A 20,716-nucleotide genomic window follows, 5' to 3' on the forward strand; every position below is an offset into this window, starting at 1 on the left:
TGCTTTCTGTTAACTTTATGTTTTCAAAAACTCATTTTTTAATTTATGTTATAATTAATGTGTAAAATGTTTTGATGTCTTTCACTTGTTATATATGTACATATGGTTTTCACAATGTTAACTACATGTTTTAAAATATTTTTATCTAAAATTAAGACATTTTCAGGCATTTTTAAATAAAGTTCATTGATCTATTTACCTTGCATTTGCATAGGCATTTCCATATTTTGGCCATGTCTTTAGTTTGTTTGTTTGTTTATTTATTTATTTATTTTTCAAGATAGGTTTTTGTTAAGTGTAACCCTGACTGTCCTGGAATTCACTCTGTAGACCAGGCTGGCCTCGAACTCAGAGATCCACTTGCCTCTGCTTCCCAAGTGCTGGCAATAAAGGCATGCGCCAACACCATTCAGCCATAGTGGTCTTTAAAGTAGTATTCCTTTGACAGTCATTTTTCTGATTGAACATTGGAGAATATTTTTGGTTTTCATAAAAATTCAATTTTAAAAAAAATTAATTTTTTTTTTACTTCTGATGGATATTTAAGTTCAAAGAAATAATTTCCTACTGTATGAAGTAAAAATAAAAGGCCATGACAAAATTGGGAATGGTAGCAAGCACAGAGGAAGGGAAGCTGCCCACTGCGGGGAAGCCCGTGCTCAGCTCTTGATGCAGTTTGCCATTGGGAATACAAAGGAACCCATGTAATGCAAACTCCTTACCAGCTCAAAATGTTAGAGCACTGTAATTTACACCATAGAAGCCAACTAAAGTATCACTTCAGCCCTTCGTCTCTCTCCCTAACAGAAACATTTTCTGAACTGCCCTCATGATTTAGGTCTGCTGGCTTCCCTCAAAAATAGGGTGAGTACTTGGTGTGATTTTGCAGTATTGACTGAGCCATGACCTCAGCAAATGATGTGCTAAGAGAAGCAACGGTACAGCTGCTGGACACAGTGAATGAAAAAAAAAATGGCTGTCTTCAGAAACATACGCTCTAAGGGAATCAGCAAGACAATTCAAATCCAGGACCCACACTGCAAAGTTCAGGTGGAGGTGCATGCCCATAACCCTCGAACAGGAGAGGTGGAGACAGGCTAGTCTAGCTTCATTGGTGAACTCCAGACCAGTGAGAAGTTTTGAGTTTCTCTCAAAACAAAGGACAAAAGGCTCTCAAGGACTAGACCAGAGGCTCTATCACTTGTGCATATACATGCACATACCCACTCCATCCTACAAGAAACCTAAAACAGAACAGGGCAAACAAAACCAAACAAGCTATAACCCGACAGTAGTCCAGGAGGGAACTGACTCTATTTTCCAACAGTGGTCATCCTAGAGGTGATGAAAAGTAGCTGAACTATGGGTGTATTTTTAGAGGAAGCTGACAGGCTTTCCTGACTGTAAGACATGGTGTGTATGAGTAAGGTCATCAGAGAAGAATGCCCATTTTTGGTGTTCTGGAGGGAGGTGGTTACCATTTGCCAAGGTGGGGAATGCCTGGGAGGTGTGATTGAAGTGGCCAGTAATAGGGAAGCTTTGCATGTTGTTTTAATGGTTAGATGTCTTTGAAAACAGTTGAATAGAGAAAGCAAATGTTCATGTGAGTTCTAGTTCAGGTAGAATATAAACTTCATAGTCCTCAGCATACAGACGGTGTGTTGAGCGAGTCATGTGATTGGGTAAGGGGCATTGAGGAGTGGGAATAGAGGTCAGAACTGGGTTTTGGGAAATGCAGTTTAGATGTTGAAGGTGTGAAGATGACCCATAAAACAAGACTGGAAGAACGGCTCCTCAGACAGGAAGGAACCAGAACCAGAAGTGGCAGAGGTATTATGAAGCAGGTACATGGGGTCAAGGAGGATGGGGACAGCAGTGACAGTGAGATTTAGCAGGTGGAGGTTCTTGCTTATCTGGAGAAGAATAGGCTGGGCTGTAAGAGAAATGAGAACCCAGCTCTCTTTTTGTACAAGACAAAAAGAAGATTCTTGTTTTAAGATGGGAGAAATAACCCCCAAATTTCTTAGCTGACAGCCGTGGCTTTATCTATTGCACCCCAAGTTTAAAAGAGCATCCCATGTTCACAAGAGATGAAATCTTCACTCTGGAGTTACAACTTTTACTGAATAATGGGGTCTCATAAGACAATGGGATTAGGTGAATGATGTTTAAAGAAAAGAAAGTATTTGGTCTCACAGAGATGTTTAAATTTGACTTTTTAAAAGAATTAGAGGTAGGCAAGTGAGAAGAATGAGAACCAAGCAGCAGGAGGAGAAAGAACAAACATGGCCTTTCAGGTGCTAGAATTCATATTTGGAGACCGTGATATCGTGGGGAGCATGACCATCAGCTAAAGAGGAAAGGCTCAATTTGTCCATGGGAAGTTACGATAATTAATGCATCTGTAACAGTTCTAGAATTTAAAAAATGTTTGTGCATTTTGAATAGTATTTTTATGAGATAAAACTTTTAAACAATTTTCATTATTAGGAAATTCTCTAAAATACAAGTACCATTAGACAATAGTAATTGAAACTGATGAATTTGAAAAATAATTAGCTTTAAAGATTTTGACTGAAATGATATACTTCTAAATAATCACAAAAAATTTCTATTTTTCTTTTAATTATCCTATGTTTAGTGTCTGTGCACCTGCATGCCCCCCCCCCCCACCTACTTTAGCACATACAGAGGTCAGAGGAAAACTTGTGAAAGTTCTATCCTACTGTGTGGGTCCAAGGGATCCTACTCAGGTTCTTAGGCATGGCAACAAGCATCTCTGAGCAACAAGAACCAGCCCCAAGCTTCCTTTTAAAATGGTAATTCATCTCCTTTTTATTCTCCAAGATTTAGGTAGGTTACTTCTAATTAATCTGTTGGGGACTTTATAATAAATAGCCTCACTTCTTTTGAAAAATAGCTTTCTGTCTATACTGTTTCATGGATATTCTAGGAAATTTAATAGTATTTTTAATTCCTGTCATTCACAACACTAGAATAAATTTTATTGAATATAAATATTTACCAGTGCTTTAAAAAATTAATGTCTAAAGTTTCCATCAATCCTTATAAAACTAAGCCAAATATGACCAAACTTAGTATTTACAACTTTTGGAATAATTATCAATATAAAATCTTCAGGTAACTAGCAACCCATTAAGATCCTAAAAACAAACAAACAATCAAAAAACAAAGCTGTTAAGTTGGGCAATAGGAAAGTTATTTCTGTATGTCAAAAATATTAGGGCTTAGCAATTTAATATTGTGCAACACAAAAATGCCAATTTGGCTCTTCTGACATTTGCTTTATTGACAAAAATACTAACTTTCAGAAATAGGGTTCTCTCTGAGGAATCACAAACACTTGTGATAATATTAACTCTCATTTAGTGTCTATTACATGAAGTGCTGTCCTGGGTTCTGTGGAATCTATGCATCTACGCATCTATGTATGTATCTACCTACCTACCTACCTACCTACCTACCTACCTACCTACCTACATACCTACCTACCTACCATCCATCATCTACCTCTAAAATATCTGTAAAAACATTACAAAGAAATACTGATATGCCTATTATTAAAGTTAACTTTATCAAGTTTAAAAGCTTCCTAGCCTTGAGAAAATAAATGATTTGTGGAGGAAAAAATGTATCCATTAAAGACATTGTAGTGTTATGCTATGATGGAATAGTGGCATATCAATATCATTTACTACCATCACAAAAACAAACATGGCCTAACACAGGGAGATAAGTAATGGGCTTGGAATTTCAATGAGTCTTTCTCAAGAGACACGAGGGGAAGGTTTGCCACAGAAGCAGGGCGGGCCATGGGAAAATAGAGTAGCAAAGTAGCTTGGAGGCAGAGGACAGCTTCCTGAATGTGATTCTGACCAGAGACAATCTGCATCTGGGAACTGTGTTCTCTGTTCTTTAGCAGCAGCAGCAGCAGCAGTCAGCATCTATACCACAGTAGAAAGAACAATTCCCAGATGCAGATGCCATCCTCGTGGTAACTTCTGCAATAGCCTCTTGTAGAGGACATGCTAAACCAAGTTAAAGGTGGGATTTCAAGTATAAATACATAACAATCCCACTATGTTTTACTTATATTCTTATGTATAATGCTATCTAAAAAAGTCTTGCAACTTCAATAAAGCATGACATGAAGAAAGAGTGATTTTTACTTAAGTTTTAGGCTTGAGTTCAAATGGAAGAGAAAAACTTATACATTCTCTTGGGCATCATTACTGAAAGACAGAGTTGCCTCCAAACCACAGAGAGAACTGGTCATCTTTCTCTTTCAATTGCTTCATCAGCAAGTCTTCTTCAGGTGATAAAACGTACAAGCTAAATTAAAATGCACTCTGCTCATTGGCAAGTTACATGAGCAAGAATAATGTGAGCACAGTGCTTGGAAGTTTTTGATTTATAACTATACGATTCTCTGCTTACAAGGCTGCTGTCTAGGAGGCAGAGCAATGAATCATTACAATTGTCTATTTGGGAAATGTCAAAAGATTAAGGAAGGGCAGGAGAACAGAGAAACAGAAAAAAGCACATTTCTGTCAAATAAATATTTCTCAGTTAATGGAAATGTTTCAGTAGCATATAAGGTTTGAGAATTAAAAAACTTTTAAATAAAACTACAAATAAACCATAAGTCTTAAATTTCCTGGTTGGAAGACTGATTACCATTACAGGCCCTAATAACTAAATTATTCATTCTCAGCTAGAACTTGGTGATTTACCCCTACATATTTTGTGTTTGATAAAGAGGACAAATAAAAAAAATGAATTAAAACACACACACATAAGGCTTGATATTTTGCCAATACAAAAATAAGCATCCACTGAAGGTTTATTTACTGTTTAAATTACTCCTTATTGTTACACACTGTGAACAGAAAATACATCTTACCACACATGGAATAAAAGCAAATAAGTGCAATCTCTCATACATTAAAATTCATAATCAGATCTGTACAACAGATAAATAAATGTATACCTTTAACAGTTAGCTTATAAAAAAAACCAACCGAACAAGTCATTCATTATCCAAGGTCACCAGTTTACTTAAAATTCTACTATGGTCATACATTTCAATCAAAGGACTTGGAACTTCACTATGCTGTACAGGTTCAGATCGATAAATATTAAAAAAAAAATAGGAGGGAATAATAGGCAATACCAAAATGGCTATAAAGGACTTTCCAAACATTGGAAATAATATACAATACTTAATTAGTGGCCAGCAAACATTAGTGGACCCACAGGGTAGTTTTATTATGCTATTATAACTTAGGAAACAAGGTGACTACTTGGATTAGAAGGAAACTTTGGCCTTTTTAAGAATAATGGTGACACCCACAATGACAAAACCTTGTCACAGAGCTTTAGAACAACTCTGTGAGGGGCAAAATGTACAAAGATTTAGGCATACACACCTGAATCCACAGCTAGGAAGAAAGTCCCATGGGGAACACACAGCAGCTATGGACACATATGAATTAATGACATACTGTTCTTATCCCACATCACTGCACATATGACAGACAAGAACACTGCAAGTCACTTCAGTACAAGTTCTCAGTGAAGTGGGAAGCTCTGTGAGTACAGGTGCAGATGGGGCAATCACTACAAATTTAGGGAATATCAAAACACTCAGTGGCGTCACTAAGCTAATCAAATTACTTATATATGTTTACCAGAAAATCAATCATTTCCCTGCCTTCATATGTTAACTATAATCACTTATGAACAGAGATACAGATCCATTAGAAAAGTCTTTCTTACATGCATTCCTATATGATAGATCCTGGTTCACTGTTTTTATGCATTTCACATTGGATATACACAGTGCTGATATACACAGTCACACGAGTTTAATGGACATCATAAAACTGTCCCCTTGCCAAATGTTTCTATTTACACAGTCATTGATATCTCCAGACAGATGATTTTCCCCTCCAAGCAGATGCAAAGTAAGCCCAGAGAGTTTGTTTTTAAGATTTTAGGAGCCTAGAGTCTTGATTTATCTTGAATGGAGGATAAGATGAGTAGCCCACAAAAGAATGCAACTGTACAGGCCAGCCTTCTGAAGAGAGATGGGTTATCTTTAGGAATAAGGATCTGCGCTAGGTCAGTGGTGATTTGAGAGATTTCATGGGCCACACAAACAAAGATAAAAGTGCTGATGATGATGTTGAGGGTAGGGTTTCCAGGAACGAGGACCAAAACACCCCTCGTGTCTGCAGCCAGCCAAATGTGGTACTGACAGATGAACAGCTAGAAATCAAACAAACAAACAAACACCATTTAAAGTGTGGTGTGCACAGAGCATCAATGCCCAAATCACAAATCATAATTTAAATATGTGATAATGCTTTCCTCTGGGAGGCTTCTCCCACCCACCTGGTTCTCACGCTGGTCCTGAAGCCCGCTGTGTTGTCCTACACAGCCCCTCTTCTAAGCAAGACAACAAGAAATGACAGAAGCTTGACCAGGGAGCTTGGGGAAACAGACCTGCTCTATTTGAGAAGGTAACCCCATAGATCTCATACTCTAAAACTTACCTGTTAGAACTGTAATATGAATGATATGAAAGCATTTTATTTCAAATAACAAAGCTCAGAATCTGCAGAGTGTGCTTCAAACCCCATGGCTAAATTGATTTTGTAGATAATTGTATCTTTTATAGCTCCAACTGTAATGAATTTGACTATCTTCTCACAGTGTCCAGGCATAGAAAAGTTACATTTATTACAATAAACATTAGAGGTATGAATTCCAGCAGTATTTATTTATAGAGAAGAACAAAAGTCCAAATCTCCCTGGTGTGACTTCATTTCTATCTGGTTAATACTGTTCTTCTTACTCAAGCATCTTAGTTGAACTGAAAAGCTTAACGTAATGTGAAGATGCTCTGACAGTTACTGACATCCAGCTATTGTTAAATAAGGTTTATAAGCACCCCAAATGTTTTATGATTGTTCAAAGTTATAATTCTACATAGAACATAGTAACTCTGATCTAAAAGGAGTATGTCATATGTACACATTCACACACACATACATGTACATGCACATGTACTTGGCTGTTTGTGATAAAGCAAAATATTAAGAGTACTAACCTCTAGTGAAATTTTTCCAAACCAAGCAAAAAATGAACTGTAAACTGAACGGGCATATCCAGGGATGTTCCTTATCAGGATGAAGGCTACAATCTATACGAGAAACCCAAAAAAGGAAAATATATTTAACATATTTATTTAAAAGAATTTGAAGTCTAAGTGGTAACTTCGTTGCTTATATTCTTGAATTTGATATAATTTTTTTGAATTGATAAATATTATCAGAGTATTTTGGCTAGAGTGCATCCAAGGTAGGTTTCTCAACACATGAGCTGTATACTGAAGAGTAATGTGGGTTTGAGGTAATGTAAGACTGATATTTTACTTTATGTATAACAGAGAACATATTAACCCTTTGCTCCCCGCCAGACTGTGTAAAGTTGATGTACTTTTGCTCCATTCATAAAGTATCTGCCAGGTTCAAGGCCACTCTTTCTCTTTACACATTTCAAATTCCTTGTTGTGGTTTGGATATGAAGAGTCCCTAAAATGGACTGACCCACTGATCAGTCCATGGCTGGATGGGAGAATACTTGGTGGGACCCGGGTAGAGGAAAAGGTCAATGAAGATTTGACTTTGAAGAGTATACCCTGTCCCTGGATCTTCCTCTCTACTTTTGTTTCTTGGCCACCCTGGTGAACAGCTTTGACAGACCACATTCATGTCAAGGAGCCCAGCCACATCACTGCCCAGAAGCACCAGTGCCCACACACTCCACTGAAACCATTAAGCCATGAATCAAAGTATGTCTTGCCTCCCTGAAGTTGCTTTTCTTGAGTATTTTGTCACAGTGACAGAAATCCAATGAACACAATCCTTCCTGCACAGTCAGGGATGTGTATGTGGGAGCAGCAGGGCCATGAATATCATCAGGTTGCCTCTGCAAAGCCTGATAGGTGACATCTCATACAGCATTCATATGCAGTAGTTTTCTCTCTGGATTGTTACTCTAGAACAGTCTCTAGTTTGGGGGCTTCTAGCTGTCACCTCTCTCCTGTATCCTTTTGTACAAGGGAGAATAGCTGTGCATTTTCAAAACTTCCAATTCATAGTCTCATACCCAATAATCAGTTTATTAAGTACTGTCCTTAGAACTCATCTTCCTTCCAAAGGAGCAGGACATACAGTTTCAAAGAGAGACTGAATTCTCATCATTATCTTTGGGACATCCACTTAAATCTTTGAACAGAACTCAGATTGAGTGCTGTTCACCCTTAGCCTCTCTCAAAGGATGTAGGAATGCCCTGGGGAGTGCAGGGTAAGAAAGTGAACGAAGGAATGTAATAATCTGGCCAGAAGAGATGTTCAGGCAGGGTTTAGCTGAGGGAGTGTGGGGCGATGGCATCAGAGAGCTGTCGGCCTGGCCTGTCTGTGCCGGTTCCGGGGCTTGAGCAGAGGCACTTAGCTGGGTCTGTTTCATCATCAACACAAATGGGGATGAGTTCAACTTTAAAGAGTGGATATGAACATTAATATGAAAACATGTAGGTTTTATTGAGGCACACACTGGAGATCTTTAAAGAAACATACACAGTTAACAGCATAAGCACTTAGAGGTGAAGATCAAAAAGGGAGACCCGTGTCTATTTAATGTGTTATTATAATTAGCAATGTAACACAGCTGTAACATAAAATACTAGAAATATGGCTACATATGCATGCAATCTCTTAGGCTGACCAACCAGATATCCAGGAAAAGCACCAAACAAACCACTTCCTCTATTTCTATCTGGGATCTACCATTCACAAAATGTACTACATCTCTTTGTCATATTGAAGTCTTGTACTTTATCATGTATTTAATAAATAAGGGAAATAGAAAAGTCAAAGAAATAATAACCAAATAATAACCACAGTTGAAGTCTGAGAAGTCATTATTAACTTTAAGTGAATATAATTGGGTTTAAAATTGGGTTAGCATTAAAACTTTCTGGGTACTATTATAATAATTTTCTATACATTCTTTATTGTTAATTACCTGTTCTATAGCTAGTTACAGCTGGAAATTCCTATCAAATCTGACAGGAAAAACTACAAAGCTCATATTCAAAGACTGGCACAGGCTAGGGGTGTACTCCATGGTAATGTGCTTGTCTAGTGCCTGCCAGACCTTGGGTTTGATTCCTAGCCCCACCCCCTCCATGTGTGTGTGTGTGTGTGTGTGTGTGTGTGTGTGTGTGTGTGTGTCTGTCTGTCTGTCTGTCTGTCTTTATCTATCTATCTATCTATCTATCTAAAATATGAGAAGAAGAAGAGAGAGAAAGAGAGAGAGACATGGATAGAGAGAGAGACAGAAAGAGAGGGAGAGAAAATAGTAGAACAGAGGAGAGAGAGAAATGAGGAAAGAAAAACTTCTCATGAATTAGGCTGGGAAATATTTTCAAATGAAGCACCAGGCATTGTTTACATGGTTAAAATCTTACAGGAATTTCCTCAGATATGTGTGTACTCTAATTATATCTATTTATCTGTCTGTCTGTCACTCTTTCAGTTTCTCATGACACACACACACACACACACACACACACACACACATCCTCTTTACATCTAAGAACAAGCATGCAGTATGGTCAGAAGGATATTGCTATAGCATATGAATTTCTTAGATGCTGATGACATTTTTGAGGTAGAACAAATATCCTTAAAAAGAAGTAAACAGCCAATAAAACTAATGTTTGCCTTAATTTATATTCCTCGTCCACTCTTTACAAGGGAGAAACTATGTTCTTACAACAAAAGTAACTTTGGATAAGTGAGCATGTGGAGGTGGATAAGTAGAAAAGAGTTGGTATTATTCTGCTTGCAGCCACTCTCTTCGATTGCTCTTCTTAAACTGTTCTGCCTGGTATATTATGAGTGCTAATGTTCCCTCTCATCCTGTGAGTCACAGCAATGACATTTTATAAGTTGTACAAAGAGCTATTGGTAAGTAGTGCTGTTGTCTACAGAAGCAATAGAAATGTCATTCAAAGACAGCCTTGGAAACTTGATTACCAATCATGTCTAGAGAATCTTTCACCTGTTTGGTGCCAGTACACAGAAGCTGAGAATAAATCCCACAGTCCCTGCACTGAAGAACACTCAGGATCTAGGAGAGGACCCTCCAAAAACTCTCCATGCCCTTCTGTGCTAGACTATTCATCCTTGAGATTTCAAGATACAATTTCTTTCCTCGCTTTTACATCAACAAAGGTTAGGAAGAATGCCCACACTTTCAAAGCAGTCTATACCTACTGTCCCCACACTGATGATCACACCCTATGACCTTTTGCTTTGTAGTTCCGGTTTAAGTCTTCACCAGACTCTGCTCCCTTTCTAGGCACTATCCCTCACTTCTCTACATCTTGGCTTTCTGAGTTCAAGTCCCAATGGGCTGCTTTAAGTTCCTTCAATGTGTGGTGTCCCCTTTCACTATAGGGCTTGCCCAGCTGTTCCTTCCTTCTTTTCTCAGGGAAATGACTATGACCCCTGACCCCATTCCTCTGTCTTCCAGGTAGGACATATACCACCCTTTATTATATTCTCATAAAGTATGAGATACTTCTATTCAAAATTATGTGATAATTATAATAATTTGTTACAAAGTATTGTCTCTTCCATAAGAGTAGAAAATATGTTGAATCTGGTCATCACTGGACTGTCTAAGGTGCAGAATCAAAAGATTATTAAATGAATACAAAACACTCCTAAATAAATGAATCAATGTATACTGACCCACATCTCCATTAAACCATAAATTTCTTGAGTTCAGGTGTCATCTTGTTTAATACTTGGCCTTTTATTATTAACATGGTACTTAGCACAGTAGGTAATTGATAATATTAAATAAATTAAGGTAAATATTAAAAAAACAAATATGAGCAGAGAATTTAAATGTTTTGTGTGTGTGTGTGTGTGTGTGTGTGTGTGTGTGTGTGTGTGTGTGTGCAGGATAAAGGTTGAAATTTGGTGTGTTGCTCAACTGCTCTTCATTTTCTTTTTATGAGAGACATCTCTCACTGAGCATGGAGCTCACCAATTTGAGTAGACAAGCTGGCCAGAAAGCCCCGAGGACCCTCTAGTCTCTGCTGCCCCAGAGTTGGGATTTAGGCACATCTGCTATACATGGCCTTTTACATGATGTCAGCATCATCTTCATGTTTGTACCATAAACATTTTACCCGAGCCTCCGCCCTAGTCCTGGATTAACACTTTCCAAGTTATAAACGCTTGGCTGTATAATTTCCAAACATGAAATATAATAAGCCTTTGAGAGTGACTTTAACATCTCTATTACTATAAAGAAAGACAGGCTTAGAGATTAGGTAACTTCCCAGCGTTTTCTGAGGTTTGAACTTTCTGTCATCTCTTTACTTCTGAAGATTGTATTCTTATAAGAAACTTTGAAGTGAAAAGTTCTCGAAATCAAGGTAATTCTTGGGAGCTGAGTGTGATGGTGAATGCCTTGATTTTATGACCTGGGAGCGTGAGGCAAGAGGATCATAAGTTTGAGGCCAGCACAGGCTATACAGCATGACTCTGTCTAGAGAAAAATCAAGAAAGAATTACCTGTACCACAGAAACAGATGGGTGGAGCTCATTACACTCGGCTTTGTTTTTACAACTGCTAGCCCAGATGGAATAGGTCTAAAATGAGAATGTACAGGTCAGATCACAACACAGCCGACCCTTCACTAGACATGAAACAAGGTTTGGTTATCTTCATCACAGCATGGCAGCTCACTATGCCTTAAAGAGCATCCTTAGACGTTTTCTGTAGCCTTATTCACTTGTTCAGAGGATCAGCTGTCTAAGCATGGGGAAGCAAGGGAGAGGTTTGGGCACTTCTGGGAATCTGGTCATCACAGGATGTGTTGGCTCTTCACATTAGAGAGTACATGGTATAATTGGTCCCAAATTGATTGCAACATTTGAAATTCTTATCTCACTACACTTTCAGCTAGTGTGCATACTTAACATACATGTGCATTCTATTTAGAACTTATATCCAATTAGAAGAAAATTACAGAAAAAGTTTTAAAGTATTTATTTAAATCAGTTAATTCTATTTCCTTGTTTTAAGGCTGATTTTCTCTATCAGTTAAAAATTTAGGTAATTTAGATAACTAGAAACTTACATCTTGAAACTTACCAAGAAAGACACTACGGAAATGAACAGGAGGAAGTTGGAGATTTTGTTTGAAAACAGAGGTTCACCCTTTCCTTCGGAAAGTATTTGACGTCTCTGCAAAGCCAGATAAATGAAAGCAAACAGCATCCCATGGAAGACTACCTGAAAACGAGAGGGAAGTTGTTTGGAAGAGTCGCTTCTCCAACACTAGCGCAATGCTTGCTTATTTAAAACTGTGTGTATGAAAGCGGGTGGGCTAGAAACCCAGGACTTCAGAGTTGCCATGAAGAGCTGAAACCTTAATGCAAACTTTGACAGTCAAATAAAGCCAGTACTGCTAGTGAGGGTGAGCCAAGAGAGCAAGCCCCACAGCAGCAGAGGCTCCTCCTCAAGGTCTTCGGGCAGGGAAGAAAGACAACTGATGTTTTTCAGTGTGGGAATTGAACACAGGTTCTTACACATGAGAAACATAAACTGCTTCACTGAGCTACATCCCTAACCTCAACAACTGAAACATACCAAACTCTTCTAAACATCCTCCAAAACATTAAAACACATTTTATACAGCTCCCTTCAATCACATCCAGCAGCAGTACTGCCAAATCGTAAGCTTAAAAGGAAACTATGCACAAAAAAACAACATGGCGGAGCAGAAAACATATAGCTTTCTCTTTAAAAAAAAAAAAAAAAAAAGTATAGATAAGAATAACATGATTTGTTACTGAAATGGACTGGGTTTTTATATTCCTCAGTTGTTCAGCTCCCCTCCCCTCCAAAAAATAATAAAACCCCCTTGAATATCGAAAACAAATTCCTATGTGGAGTCTGGTGTTTTTTGTTTTTTGCTTTTTTGAGACAGGGTTTCTCTGTGTAGCTTTGCGCCTTTCCTGGAACTCCTTTGTAGCCCAGGCTGGCCTCAAACTCACAGAGATCCGCCTGGCTCTGCCTCCCCAGTGCTGGGATTAAAGGCGTGCATCACCAACGCCCGGCTGGAGTCTGGTGTTTTAAGTAGTATGTGGGAAGCAGCCAAGACACAAGGGTGCAACCTTTTTTTTTTTTTTTTTTTTATCCTTTCTAGAGCTTTATTGGGAGAGAGAGGGAGAGGGAAAGGGAGAGAGAGGGAGAGAGAGAGACAGAGAGGGAGAGTTATCGGAGAGGAAGGTATGGAAGGAGAGAGTGCGGAAAAGGGAAAAGGCAAGGGTGCAACCTTTATGAGTGGGGTTAGTGCCTTGTAAGAGACCCCAGGGAGCATTCCTGGTGAGAACATGGCTGCCCATGGCCCTCACTCAGCACTAAATCTGCCATCACCATGAACTTGGATTTCCCAGTCTCTGGAACTATAAGAAATATGCTTTGTTGTTCAGGAGCCAACTAGGCTATCCTGTTCTGCTTCAGTTGCTCAAACAGACTAAGATAAGCACATCCTAGCAGATGATGTAAGGAGACTTTAGCAGGGACACTGTATCTGTATGTGGCTTAGAGACACAATAAATTACACTGGAAAATACACAGATGTTAGAACCCAGGAATGGCACAGAATGGTTATCAAGAAAGCATATTGAAAGATGGTAAAAGACAGAAAGAAAAAAGCAAAGGGTGAAGTAATTATCATTGGCTGAGTGCTCTGCTAGACAGTTTGCATTTTCTTTGGCAAAGGTATTTCAGGTTAAGTGCATGGGATAAACCACTATGTGTTGCTGCTGCTGCTGCTTTGCATGTCTATCAACAAATCTATATTGCACAGCTTAATACCCCATTGTAATAGCAATCTTAGATTCGAGAGTGGATTGAAAACATTTGGCAGCTCAGGGGTATGTCTTTCTCTAGTATACACTTCCCAACATCAACATCTCATCAAACTCAGGACACATGAAGCTCATGAATACTGTTCTGAATGGTAGATATATGTGAATCATCTATCAATACAATTGTCAGTCAGAGGCCTCTTTACAGACAACACTGAAAATATTTTCCTGCTGATAGACATGCATGTAATGAAAAAGGGTATGTGAGTGGTCTGCTTCAACTTACTCTCAACATGTTTATTCTAAAACTAAGCAGAAATAGACAAAAGTACAAATAATTTTCTAACAGTATAATTTGAGACAGCAAGGTATCACAAAGCAAATACATACGTAACGATCTAACCGCCATCGGAACCACCATTCATACACATTCCCTTTCAGTTCAAAACATTTGGAAAGTGGCCAAAGGGAAAAGATCTTCTCAAATGCACCCTGCGAAAAGGAATCCAGACAGTTAAGACAATACACATCACTGCTTGCTTTGTAATTTTATTTGAATGTATATATTTGTTGAGCTAGAATTATACAAAGGCCATGCACATTTTTAACTTCTGTTCAATTTCTTTTTTAAATATGGCTTCACTTGAAATCCACTTAAGAATAAATTTATTTTAGCTATGGCCAATAAATATTTAATACTTTCCAAATTTATCTGTCCTTCACACAAAAGCTACTAAAACTACAAAATTTTGAAAAAACAAAAAACTAGTAATTAGAAAATCATTTGATTGAGGAGTTATAATCTAATAGATGAAAAATGCTCATATTTACTAGTCAGATACAAAAAAACCAAATGCTTTAGCCAATATGGTATCAATAACCAAAAGAATGGTTAAGGTGAAAATATAATTTATTTTCCTCTAAATGTCCTTAATTATCTATAATTATTAGAATTGAAAGGGCCCTCTGGATTAATTACTCCAATCAGCCATCCCTAAGTGCTATTACTAGCCTTTGAAACACAGTTTCAAGTTTTACTCTGTCCAGTTATTGAATGGCACCCTCTTATTAATCTGACAGCCAGGAAAATGTGGGAATGAAGGGGCAAAAGTCTTGGGTACATTCCTGCACACTAATGAAGCCCTTCAAAGAGAAAAATCCTCAATATCGACGAAAGAAAGCCAGCACACTCCACTAAGGAATGTCCCATTACTGGACCTTCTGCCAAGAGCATAAAAAATAATTACTAAAAAAATAATTACCAAAACCCAAAGGAAAACACCAAGATAATGTTTCAGATACTGCTGAATCTTTATGTCAGAAGAAATTCATTACTTTAACAAAATACAACCATATCCATTTAATCACAACTTTAACTGCACATAAAACAGAGCTGAATCAAAATCTATTGTGCAGACAATGTAGATTCATTCTTACCAAAAATTGCAAAATAAAGCCTTCTGGATTATACATATACACACACATATATAGGTATGAGCAAATGTATAACATAACAGGTATGGATTTACTAAATATAAACATATGATCTTAGAGACCACATATATGAGGAATATCTACATATACATGCATTTATAACTTAAAATTTTACTTCTAGTTGAAATTTATTTATTATGTCACCAATAAAGAAGTTTTATTGAGTACTGGCATTTTGAGAAGACAGTGGGCTGACCTGGGCTGTATGCTTTTTTTCTTTTTTTTCTTGTCCTGGAGACAACGGTGACCCAGAGCTGGGGAAGTTTTCTTATTCTCACTATTTAATAATGGATCAACTTCACTTTCTTTCCATCTGAATGTACTCACAGAATGTCGGGCATTTGTTGGTACCTAGTTCTTTATACATTTGCCAATTGTTTCATTATTTTATTTATCTCACATGAAAAAGAAAACTAGGTGCCAGGCAGAATCAAAAATGTTTTTACTTGTATTTACTTCTAAGTATGACAATAAGTACAAAAGGCCTAACAACCCTCCCCCATGGCCCTGCAGAATTATCTCGCACCCCAATCCACATGTAACAAAACATACCTAGTGGACACTTACACTTGACACAGCATTATGAAAAAAAGAGCACCGTGAGCCCACTGCAGTTTATGTCAAAACTGTAGACATTCAAATTAAACTATGTTATTCTGAGTTTCATGCTGCCCAAGTAAAATGTCTGCCTGATGGATTTAACCAGCAGATAACAGACTGTCATTCTGCGAAATCTACAGAAAATCTCAACCATCAAAATAAAGGATATAAGGTCAGAAGTATAAAACGGCCCAAAATCTTTTAAATTAAACACACAGGACATCACCAACCTTCTGCACTCAAGTTCATTTTATTAACTGTCTCACATTTACTTTGCTCACTTACGGAAAAATCAAGGTAGAGTGTGGTGCAATGAATAATGCACAGACTAAGCTGCGAATCCTGTCAGGAGACTTCTGACCATCGCTTAGAGAATGTCTCATAAAAGTCACTCAATAAACGTTTGATTGGTCAAAGTCAAGTAAAATGGATCTTGAACAATTGCCAGAGGAAGAGCTTAAGATTGTTCTTACAACAACAACAGTAGTAATGAAGTGGGTAGGGTCTCAAAAGAACTGCACCACAGCAGCCAACTGCAGGGTGACACCTTCATTACAGTCATTGAAAAATGGAGCTTCAGAAGACCTGAACTTTAAAATATTATCAACTACAAACTGGAGACTATACAAACCTGAGAATATGCCAAGAAACATATGCACAGCAGCAGAAGAGCTAGTTTCAGCAGTAAGCCAAGCTGCCACAAACAATTTCCTAAAGAGAAAATATGCAATGTAAAAACAATATAAATTTCGGTTAACAAACGCTTTGAGGGCACTCTGCTCAATGTTTTTGTACCCGGAATGTTCCTCAAAATAACCCTTGCGTACAGTATATATAAATGTGTTCGGGGCATAACTCAAAGGTGGAGCGAAAGGAAATCAGTGGAGGGCTATTGTGAGGAATCGGGTTACAGCATATTGCTGACAGCACACACACCCGCTGCCCATCTAGTGTAGATAGACGCTTTAAGGTACCTCTTGGATGCATTCACACTCATTCACTACTGAATGTTTCAACTATATGATCAACACAATGCTCAAACTCAGGTTAAATACTAGCTTAGGTAACACTGCTTAAACATAAAGTTCCAGGAAATGTAAGCTCCCTAATGGACTAGGATTTAGCCATAAGGAACATTTTAACATATGCATACTGCAAAGTACAAGTTCAAGTTTATGCATTTTAATAAATGGCCTAAGTTTTGTAGAGAAATTGTACACTAAATCTATAGATTGTCCAAAGACACTAATGAATTTTAAAAGGGCTGCATTGAAAATTTCCTGGAACTTATTTAACATTTTAATGGCAGTCAATGAGAAAACATGTTGACAAGCAATATTTAAGTTGGAAGCCAGGTACAGATTTAATATTTAAAATATTCTTTATTAAAAGATTTCCTTTAATTATATGATCATGGGGAAATCACACCAAGAAAACAACTGTGGCCTTACTTGAACTTGATCAGTAAAAGACTGAGAAATTTGGAAATGACAACCTTACAGGTAAGTAATTGGGTTCCTTAGATGTAAATAAAGTAGGTTGGTGGTAATTCCAAAACAGTTGTGTAGAAGACAAATTATAAACTATGACATATGAAGGCTTTTACATGCATATGCAGTAACTGTTTGCTCAAACTCTACATATGTAAGAAATCACACAAAACAGAGTTGCCAGTATTGAAGTGCGATGTGGGAAGAGCCTGCAGCCTGTGTGGCTTCTCCTCCTCTTTACTGCTCCCACCACTCTGCTGTCTGAAGACTGCCTCACTAGTGGAGAGGGAGATACGTACTATAAATGTAAACGAGTACTCTGCAGTATTACAGTCTTCCACGAGCTACTTGGCTTTACAAACAGTTTTAAAATAAAAATTCTAAAACCACTCAGAAGTTTCAATTATCTACATCCTTTAATAATTAAAAAAAAGACTTTAACAACTATCAGGGAGTCTAGTACATTGAGAGAATATACTTATTAACGTTAGTAAGACCGTTTATTTACCATTTGCTTTTTTTTGGATTATTTGTGGCCACAAAGCTAAAGTGATATATATGACCATGAACCACACCGTGACCAGGGGGACAAAGTAATAGAATTGATAAGGCCGATCCATTACGATACATAACACCACAACCAGGAAATTGAGACGAAATAAGACCTATGAAAATGGAGAAGAAAATGGTTTTCATTCCCAATATACATGAAAAGCAAAGACAGACTTTCCTGAATACAGTAACACATGTAAGACTCAAGTAACGACTAAACAAGTTTATTTTACCAACCCCTAAAGTTTCATTTGTCCTGAAATCACTGAGAGTTTAATATAAAATATTTATGTATGAGTTCACTAATGACATTCCAGTAAAGAACCAGCCTGATCTAGCCTATAACTACATCTTTTTAAATAGAGGGACGAAATCATACACCAGCCTCTTAGGGATATAGGTAGAGACTCAATTGCCTCAAGAAAAGGTGTCCATTCCATCTCTCGTTTGATGTCGATTTACCCATTTGGTAAGAAATAGACAGGTGTGAGAGATACAAAGTAGTATGATTCAAGTTTTAAAAAGTCTTTGTGACTTTCATTAGAGTCATTTCAGATATCAGTTAAATTTATGAACAAAATATAGCCTATGAGTCGACTTCTCTCAGTCCTATACCGCTGACTCTATGACCCAGGGCAGAGCATTTGAATTCTCTGAGTCTCTGTTCCCATCTATGATCATGAGGACATCTCAGGGCTGCAATAGGGCGTAAGTAATGTTTAGAAACTGCTAAGTACAAGGCAGGAAGTCAGCAAGTATTAATCCTCTTCTTAGGTAGTGGGGAAAAAAGCACAGTCATTTCAGTTAACTGTGCACCTTTCTACCAAACTGAAGAAGACCAACACTGTGACCCTTTGAGAACTGGAGCTATTACATATGCATCTAGGTTGTAATTTCCTTCTATCACTATTAAATTATATCAAATTACTAAACAGTAAACACAAAAACACAACTTTAAAGTGATTTCATAAATCCTTATGATTCAGGGTCTCATACTGACCATATTTTATATTTTCTTAACAGATACACAGAAAAGCACATTGAGTTGAAAGAAAAAGAGAACTGACTACATTCTTACCTGACAAACTCTATGGATTCCAAAGTCTCCTTTAATCCAAAAGTATGAGAAATGCCCATAGCCTGTCTGAAAGAGATATGCAGCGACCAGCACCCGAACATGCATGTACACAGGCAGAAACTGTTAACAGAAACAGACAGGGCGGTGTGTGATGGCAGAACTATGCTTGGAATTACCTTGGATTTCACATTTTCCTAAAATGAAAAACACAACAATCCCCTACTTTTGAAAATGTCCAAAGGACGACTTATAATATTTAGTTTACTTAGCAAAAAAAAAAAAAAAAAAATCACATAGACATATGGAAGCATAATTTCGAGCTATCCCTCTCTACCCTTCTTTGGGAAAGTGTCTCACTTAGAACTCCCTATCACCCTCATCACCTTCTTCATCATGCCCAAGTTCCAGAGGTCCTCACTGTGTTGTTTCTGGAGAACTACGTCTTCACTAAAGCACTGCACATTTTAATCTAACGTAGCAGTCACAGGAGATGTTCCCTTACTTCCAGGCACTAAGGAACCTAACTTTACATTGTCATCCCACCTTTGAGAGTGTAACTACTATCTGGACTATATAACTAGTACATTCCTTTAAAACACTTTTAACACTAAACTTCACTGGCTCCCACTTTACAACCACCTGGTAATTCTGCAACTACCTAGCCTGACATGACTTAGAGGCATTGTAGGATAATGTGAATTCTGTGCAGGATAAAATAACTTGAGTGTATGCCTTAAGCTCTAGAGTGTTTGCATTTTGGAATGCATGCATCTCTTTCCTTTATAAAGGATATTTTACTTGAGGGGGGAAAAGCAAGCAAACCCTGGTTGAACCTTTGAACCGACGATACATCATTACACTCTTCTGCATAGCCTCTACTCTAACCAAACTGAAGACTCTCTCTGAAGGGATCTTTGTTTGCTCCTTTGTCTCCTATCTTCTCTTCACCTGTCAGTGTATCCCTAAGATCTCCTTCTCAATGTGTCTATATTTACTAGAATCCTATCTGCAACCTAGGAGGTGGTGGTGTCTGTAATCTTAGCATTTGTGAGGCTGATGCAGGAAGAGCACAAATTCTAGGCTAGCTTGGGCTACATATAGAGTTCACGTCCAGTGTGGCTTCCATACTAAGTGACTACTTAAAACACCAAGGGCTATTTAAAGTGACTACTTAAAATACTAGGGCTAGCTCTGTGTTAGAGTGCTTCCTAGCATGCTCAGATCCTTGGGATCCACCACAGGCACTGGAAAACTCAAATCCTATTCTCAAAGTCTTAGTCTTCACTTTTCCTCCTGAGTCACTGCAGTGGAAATGATCTGCTTATCAGACAGTTTTCATTAACTGTATTTCATCATTAGTTCTTTCTTCTAAATGGCTTCTGTCAATATTAGATGAGAAATTCTTAATGAAAGTATACCACAGAATTGCAGAATCATAGAGAAGAAAAGTAGAAATTTAGTGTTGAAAAAAGCTCTCAGAAGTTAACAAAGAGAAAAACATCTACATCGAC

At 37.7% G+C, this 20,716-nt stretch overlaps 1 protein-coding gene across 1 annotated transcript in view; it reads right to left on the reverse strand.

Moving 5' to 3' along the window:
• Positions 1-4,823: 4,823 nt before the first annotated feature.
• The window catches only part of Casd1 (CAS1 domain containing 1), a 43,826-nt gene continuing 27,933 nt past the window's right edge, over positions 4,824-20,716 (reverse strand). The window contains exons 11-18 of the mRNA XM_036181593.1: positions 19,206-19,325; positions 18,084-18,240; positions 16,717-16,796; positions 14,382-14,483; positions 12,268-12,408; positions 11,685-11,762; positions 7,136-7,228; positions 4,824-6,291 (exon numbers count right to left, since the gene is read on the reverse strand). Coding sequence (XP_036037486.1) covers positions 6,025-6,291; positions 7,136-7,228; positions 11,685-11,762; positions 12,268-12,408; positions 14,382-14,483; positions 16,717-16,796; positions 18,084-18,240; positions 19,206-19,325 — 1,038 coding nt within the window. The 3' untranslated portion in view covers positions 4,824-6,024. The remainder of the gene's footprint in view (positions 6,292-7,135; positions 7,229-11,684; positions 11,763-12,267; positions 12,409-14,381; positions 14,484-16,716; positions 16,797-18,083; positions 18,241-19,205; positions 19,326-20,716) is intronic.

This window comes from Onychomys torridus, chromosome 3 (genome assembly GCF_903995425.1).
Source record: "Onychomys torridus chromosome 3, mOncTor1.1, whole genome shotgun sequence".
NCBI classification, from domain to species: domain Eukaryota; kingdom Metazoa; phylum Chordata; class Mammalia; order Rodentia; family Cricetidae; genus Onychomys; species Onychomys torridus.